This window comes from Nematostella vectensis, chromosome 11, assembly GCF_932526225.1.
Source record: "Nematostella vectensis chromosome 11, jaNemVect1.1, whole genome shotgun sequence".
NCBI classification, from domain to species: Eukaryota; Metazoa; Cnidaria; class Anthozoa; order Actiniaria; family Edwardsiidae; genus Nematostella; species Nematostella vectensis.
Window position 1 is genome coordinate 14,495,382 of NC_064044.1, and position 6,755 is coordinate 14,502,136.

The following is a 6,755-nucleotide window of genomic DNA, read 5'->3' on the forward strand; positions in this document are numbered from 1 at the left end:
GCCCCCTGCACCAACATAATTTTCAACACCTGGAGGTGACTTTTGAGCTGATGATGATGAGGATGAAGATGATGATGAAGACGATGATTAGAATATTCAGCAGTACCGAGAGACCATGATGTAAGAGAACGAATCCTCCGTATTAGGGTATGTTCCAATGATGACGTCCGTAAAAACTATTTTTAGAACAAGCAGTTGTTATGTTATAATTTGCGAATCAGCATAGAGTACGCTGGAGCCAATCAACCGTTTCTGGGACATTGAAATGCATAAAGTGCTTGATTTTAGGCCCTGGGATCAACTTCCCCAGTAAAAGCTTTAACTGCTGATTCGCAAATTATAACACAACAATCAATCATAAATATGTGTTTACAAAACACCATTCTTTTCCAATTCCCTTTTAATGAAAAAGATAAATCCAGAACTTATTACCATTATATTCACACCGATATTACAAATAAAAGATTTCAAGTCTATAAAATGAAGTAAATTTTATTCCAGTGACAAGGGTTTCTTGAGTGACATGATTTCTGAACATTTGCGTGAAGAATTGAAGTTCATTCATCTAAAAATGTTATAAATCAAAGAAATATAAAGGCCTTCTTGTATTAAAATACATAACATAGACTCTTAGAATGCCTAGGTATTCTATCTCACCGAAGAACTTTTAAGGAGTCAGCACGATGCATCTTGAATGAACTCCAAATTCACCGTCTCCCCGACGTCTTCCAGTTCAATTATTTATATAACACTTAGATAACTGAACATTGGATAACTTAACACATAACAGGAAACCGCCCCATGAGTAGCATTGTGATCATTAGCCTTGAAGAGAAGCTAAAAGGATAAAAACAGGTAGCGAACGAAGTAAAGAAGTGCAGAGGGAAAAATTTGGTGTGAAATTGTACTAGCTCGTGGTGCCCATAACCAAATATGGCGCCACGAACCATGTATGGATGCTATGATTGACAAGCTCGCGCAATCTTAAAATAGCTTTCATGGACGACATCATGGGCACGGGGATTCGTTCTCTTATTTCATGGTCTCTTGGTAGTACACAGTAACCCATATGGCTTGAATATTTGTCAATATTGATTCTAATTTCAAACAAAAGCGACTTGAAAGTGGGCTTTTAAAAGATAACATATGGTGCTTCCAACTGTCATTAACTGCTTCCACATATCATTGACTATCGTTTAAAAGGGGCCTTTTATTGTTGTTAACAATCAAAAAGACATCAGCCTTTCTTTTTTATCAATATCGACTTCATGATTTTATCCAAGATTAGGTTCAGGGAAGGAGTTTTATATCAAAACTTAGTCACTCCTAAGAATACTATGCATATAGAGTAGCCTTGAAGAGAGGCGTTTAATATCGTACCTGCCGCACGGTACCTCAAAAGCTTTTAAGTGATGTTTAGCGTTAGCGTTACACTGAGAATCGCTGTTAGTAGAACTGAGACATTCTACTACAGTTGCAATATAATCTGGATACACTGTCTGAAAACGAGCCAATAACAAACCGTCACCCGTCACCGTCATTGGTCACATCATGTCAAATCCCAAAGAAACCAATCAAAACCGCGGGTTTGATGTTGCTCTCCTGTCACATTTTCGAGTTTTGAGTTGCAGTGTCGCGTGGTGAACGACAGTAAAATTGGCGGGGAAAACATGACAAGTATTCAGACCTTGATGACCGTGAAAACAACTAGTGAAAACTACTAAACAGCTAAGGAACACAAGGAAATCTTGTTAAGAGGTTTAATACTTGGAAACAATGTTAATGGTGACTACAGACTAGAAAGAGAAAACGGAGTAAGCTTACACTTACGGCAGCTGTTCAAAGGGATGAGGTTCAGAAGAAGGAGTTTGTCAAAATTGCAGGTATGTGTATTGTTATAATGCATGTCCAAATCTTACTTTAAAGGTTTCCTTGGAGAGTGAGAAGTTATGTACCTATTTCAGCCTATAGAAAAAACATAAAATGTTCTTTGCGCGCCTTATTAGCTTTAGGAAAACTGGGTAAATTTGGTTTGGAAGAGTTCAGGAGCCGATATCTCTTAGGGTGTAAAATTCGACCAACTGCTATTCCTAAGGGAGTAATTAACCTTTTTTTTTTTTTTAATTCTGTTATCTCTTATGGAATAAAATTTGACCAATTGCTATTCGAAGGGTGTGTTTTGGCCTTTAAAATTTCCTTGAACCACACCCAATTTGTTATCGGAGTCCCCCTCGCACATCTTCACGACTCCTCCCTGGTGCCGGAGGAGTGGTGGAGATATGCTAAAAATAACTCAATTCTAAGACACAAATTAAAAAGATCCTGGATCAAATTTATTTCAACAAGACAGCACAGCAGAATAAGAAAATATATCTGTAAAGGGATGTCCAATATTCCACTCCATATTTGACAACCAACTGCCACAAGCATAAAGCATTGGAAAAGGATGTGCAAGCACCTGCATAAAATGCAGTGAAAAATTTAAACAATCTCCAGATGCATTTTCCCATCAGTATTGTTCACCTTTACTTTGGATTCACTGAAAAGAATGAAAAGAATTAATTGGATTCAATGAAAAGAATAATCATGGGGTTTTTGGTAATGGTGCAAATAGAACGAGTTGTGTAAAATTGGTAAGAAACCTAGAAAAGATAACCAAACAAGGGATATTCAAAATGCAAAATACATATCAATTTCAGTTCTTAGGCTATAGGCATGAGAAATGGCCCTGACTTTGGAGTCAGATAAGAATGAGGCAACAACATTAAAGTACCTCTATTTACCTGTGGGGCAACCCAGAAATGCCGAGGGTGGTATTGGCAGTAAGGGTTTTTGTTCTTAGAAAAGAGAAAAGGGAGGCTAGTGGTGTCTTATCACTTGTCCAAGGCAAACACTGCAATGGTTTTCCTTTGATGGTTTGAATGACTGTCTTTTTGTTTGAATGGTTTCAATTCCATGGTTTTACTTCCATGCATGGTTTTGTTGTCCATTTTTTTGATTAAGGATGGTTTGTAAGGTTTTCCTTCCATTCTTGAAGGTAGCCAGTTAGGGAAGTTAAGCCTGTTACAGAATGGAAGCTGATGAGTGTAAATTAACGAGGAATGGGTAAGTCACTGAAGTACAGGCTAGCCAGTTGGAGGCAGGTAAAGTGGTGAAAGGCAGGTTAAGTCGATAAGGGTATGTGAGATGATGGAGGTTGGAATACCTAATCAATATAGATATGTTCAAATGAAAGTATTGTTCTTTTATTTTTTACTTGCTCTTGTATAGATAAGGGCTTCTTGGTCCCCCCGCATAATTCAATGCGGTATTAACGATCAATAGATCGGGGTATCATTCTTGCCAAGGGCTTATTGTCGCCAAGTTTTTATCTGACGCTATCTTGTAACCTAGGGCAATGGGAGGCTAGAGGTGGGATATCACTTGCCCAAGGTGAACACCTAGGGTAGTGGAGGGAGGAAACGCCTGACATCTCCATTCTACACCCCATGGATGTGTAGCCACTGCCCCTCAGGGGTTCACATGGTTTTCCTTCCATGCATGGTCCCATTGACCATGACCATTTCTGCTCTTGCGTCTTAGGTGTAAAGTTCAAAGCTGCTCGACTTCCTAAAAGAAAAGATGAAAATTTACATGTTATGGTGGTTTGTATGGTTTTCCTTCCATGGTTTGAATGGTTGTCCTCCATTGGTTTGAATGGTTTTCCTTCCATGCATGGTCCCATTGATCATGACTTTGATGGAGGGTGGTTTGTATGGTTTTCCTTCCATGGTTTGAATGGTTGTCCTTCCATGTAGGATAGCATTTGATGATGGCTATGATTTGACAGTAGGCTGCCAAGGTGCAAGGGCAGAAATAATTGTCTGGATGGCATGTAGTGGGAGGTGCTTCATCTGAGGGGCTTAAACATCCACAGCAGATGGTCCTGGCTTGGATTGTCGTCATGAAGTTCAGTAATCATTTCTGCTCTTGCGTCTTGGGTGTAAAGTTCAAAGCTGCTCGACTTCCTAAAAGAAAAGATGAAAATTTACATGTTATGTATGACGACTTAGAATTCGTCAGGAAATCATGATAAGCAAAACATTCTGGGGTGTGCAAAAGTCCTGAGACTAGCAATTAAGAACACATCACTCACTAACTAATAATATGATAATATGGCAATGACAGCTTGCATGCTTGCATTTTTTTACCAGGGCAAGCATAACCCAAAAAAACTGAAGACAAAAGCTTTTTGATTTTTGGTAAAGAAGCGATGAATACCAACAAAGAAAGTGAAAGTGAATTCTACTACCCCAGAGGCAAAATTTGCAAGCAAAAGTCAAAACAACAAGAACAACAACAAAAGTGACCTTTCAAGACTATAAAGAGAAGATGCCTAACAACCAGTAGGAACTGAAAATATCAATACAAGGGCAGAAGAGCAGGAAGGACAATTGGAAAGACATCAAGTGATTTTAATGTTTTTTGTTACTGCTGTAAGGTATATTTCAATGAACCAACACCAGTAAAAACATTCTTTGATTATTATATTCATACAAAAGTTCATATCACATCACAAAATTAATGTCATTCTGCTTTTGGCAAGTGTTCTTACCAGCGACCAGCCCTTTTGATTGTGCTATCATCAGCACCACATCTGGCTGCCCAGCGTGCTGCTGACCTTCTAATGCTATGTGTGGTGTATGGCTTCTCAAATAGGGCCTTGGTCATCTACAAGCAAGAGGAAAATAATTAATAAATGCATGTATAAAATATTAGAGAGGGAGCACAATTTTGTCTGCATATATACCTGTAACAAGCATGCAGTGCGACATGCTTGAGAATCCAGCATACTTTGCAGGCACTGCCAAAGGCCACTACGGGCAGTGCGAGTGTGATACAAAATTAAGAAAAGTGCATGGCATGGTCATATTATTATAACATTTGTAAGAATCTCTAAATTAGTTTTAAAATTCCTGCAACTTTTCTCCTCATTTTGTATTTGCTTTGTATTTGTTTTTGAAAGGAAACCACAAGAATGAGAGAAAAACAGTATTTTATAATTGTAAGCCAGGCGGAAAAACAAGTGATATTATATAATTGACTGTTCCTTATGACAAGAAATTAGAGATTTGATTAAGATATTGGTGTACTGATGTATTTACCTTGGAAAAAATAGTACGATATGAGGCCACACTTCGCTTTGATGGAAGTGCACGTCGGTTGTCTTTGGCAATGCGAGGGAAGATGTAACCCTTCGTGATTCCTAATAATATATCACTAGATTAGCTTGCTAGGTTTCTATTGTTAGTAATGGTGGAGGTAAATTAAAGGTAGGGTTTTCCTAAAAATGAAAAAAAAAGGAAAAGAAATAAAGAAATAGGATGTGTAGGGGCAACCCAGAAATGTGACATTGTTCCTCCAATAACTTACCAGAAAACAGCAGCCACGAAATTAGTGCCATAACAGGGCACAACTTAGGGTTTAGGGGATTGGCCCATAGCGACAGATTAACCCCTGCAATATGTAAATTATAACAATATTATATACCTCAAAAGAAAAATAACTATTCACAAGAAAAGGTTAAGTACGCACCTTTGGCATGCTTGTCAGCCTTTGACCATGGCAGCTTTATCTGAATGCAGGGGAATTTGGCCAGAGTTGACTAAAACAAAAAGAGGAAGCTGATTAAAAAAATTATAGATGGAATAAGCTAAATCTAAGGATTGAAAATAATGTGACATTTGATAATTTACCATGACTTTAGATTTTATTGCTGATTTACAGTGATAGTAATAGTAGTAAGACATGTGTTCAGTCAACTCTACACCTCACTCAATTTTCAAAAGGATATAGGGATAAAAGGATATAGGTAGTGCCAGGCTATGAATAGGAGCTTTCAAATTCTAATGAAGTTGTTCCAAGTAGGCAGTGTAATTTTTGACTACTTTTAGATTAAATTTGCCATGAATTGCCATAATGCCATTACAATGGCATTATTATGATATAATGAATAAGTTTCAAATCTCAGATTCTGCATTTAAGCTCCCGTAAGAGACCAACACCTATTGTTCAAGTTTTTGGCGCCCAGTGGTTGCTTATGAGAGCAATCTCTTGTAAGGGACCAGCTCTGTTAACAACTACAATTATCAGTTCCCAAGGTGGTCGCTTACGAGAGCTTCAACTGTTTATTGAGATTAGGATATTATCATTGTTTTCCTCTAATATGCTATTAGACAGATGTCTATTTAGTTCCTGCTTCTTCCATCTGCTGGACCCTTGATTTTGTGATAGTATCGGAGATTATCCTAGAATCTACTAGATGCCGTCGTCCTCTCTGATGGACCCCTGGAATATTATGGAATATTCGACTACAGAATCTATTGTGTCTGTCATGTTTGTAGAATGGACCTATATGTGATATTACCTGTTTATTTCTAATGCACTTTTTTGTGATGGTAATTAAATTGTTTACCTCAACTGTCTTCAAACAGTATTCTCTCATCTTGAGCATATCCTCAAGAGAGAATGGTGGCGCCTTCTTTGCCTCATAGGGCTTCATGCCGGCCCTCATGTCTTTTCTAGAAGGTCGGCGCTTCCTTTTATTTAGCGAACGTATCAATGTCTTGACACCTTTAAAGAGAAATAAAACCTTGAGACTGGAAAGATATTCTTTATTCCCAAGGTCACATAATTGTTTAGTAATAAACGAGAATCTAAGTATTCAATATTTTAACGCGTCACGTGAGCCGTAGTTTGTATGAAATAGATAAAGC

General features: G+C 37.9%; 1 protein-coding gene and 1 long non-coding RNA gene across 3 annotated transcripts; one reads left to right on the forward strand and one right to left on the reverse strand.

The window, feature by feature from the left end:
• The first annotated feature begins 1,471 nt into the window (after positions 1–1,471).
• LOC125573651 lies at positions 1,472–4,267 on the forward strand. Its single transcript, XR_007314142.1, has 2 exons — positions 1,472–1,883; positions 4,194–4,267. It is a non-coding gene; the product is annotated as an uncharacterized LOC125573651 (long non-coding RNA).
• LOC125573649 lies at positions 3,706–6,554 on the reverse strand. Of its 2 annotated transcripts, none has more exons than XM_048734311.1 (4): positions 5,413–5,458; positions 5,145–5,245; positions 4,595–4,710; positions 3,706–4,007 (listed from the first exon to the last, which is right to left on the reverse strand). In XM_048734311.1, the coding sequence occupies exons 1-4, from the start codon at positions 5,441–5,443 to the stop codon at positions 3,890–3,892; spliced, it is 366 nt and encodes a 121-aa protein (XP_048590268.1). In that variant the 5' UTR covers positions 5,444–5,458; the 3' UTR covers positions 3,706–3,889. The 2 variants fall into 2 exon arrangements, 1 of the variants encoding a protein (XP_048590268.1); XR_007314141.1 differs by lacking the exon at positions 5,413–5,458 and adding an exon at positions 6,455–6,554 and having other exon boundaries at positions 3,970–4,007.
• Between the last annotated feature and the right edge of the window lie 201 nt (positions 6,555–6,755).

Coding starts and splice junctions, on each gene's coding strand:
- LOC125573649 (XM_048734311.1), bottom strand. CDS start 5,443: ATGGCACTAATTTCGTGGCTGCTGTTTTCTG. Junction 5,246..5,412: donor TTCGTGGCTGCTGTTTTCTG/GTAAGTTATTGG, acceptor ATATATTATTAG/GAATCACGAAGGGTTACATC. Junction 4,008..4,594: donor ATCAAAAGGGCTGGTCGCTG/GTAAGAACACTT, acceptor CTTTTCTTTTAG/GAAGTCGAGCAGCTTTGAAC.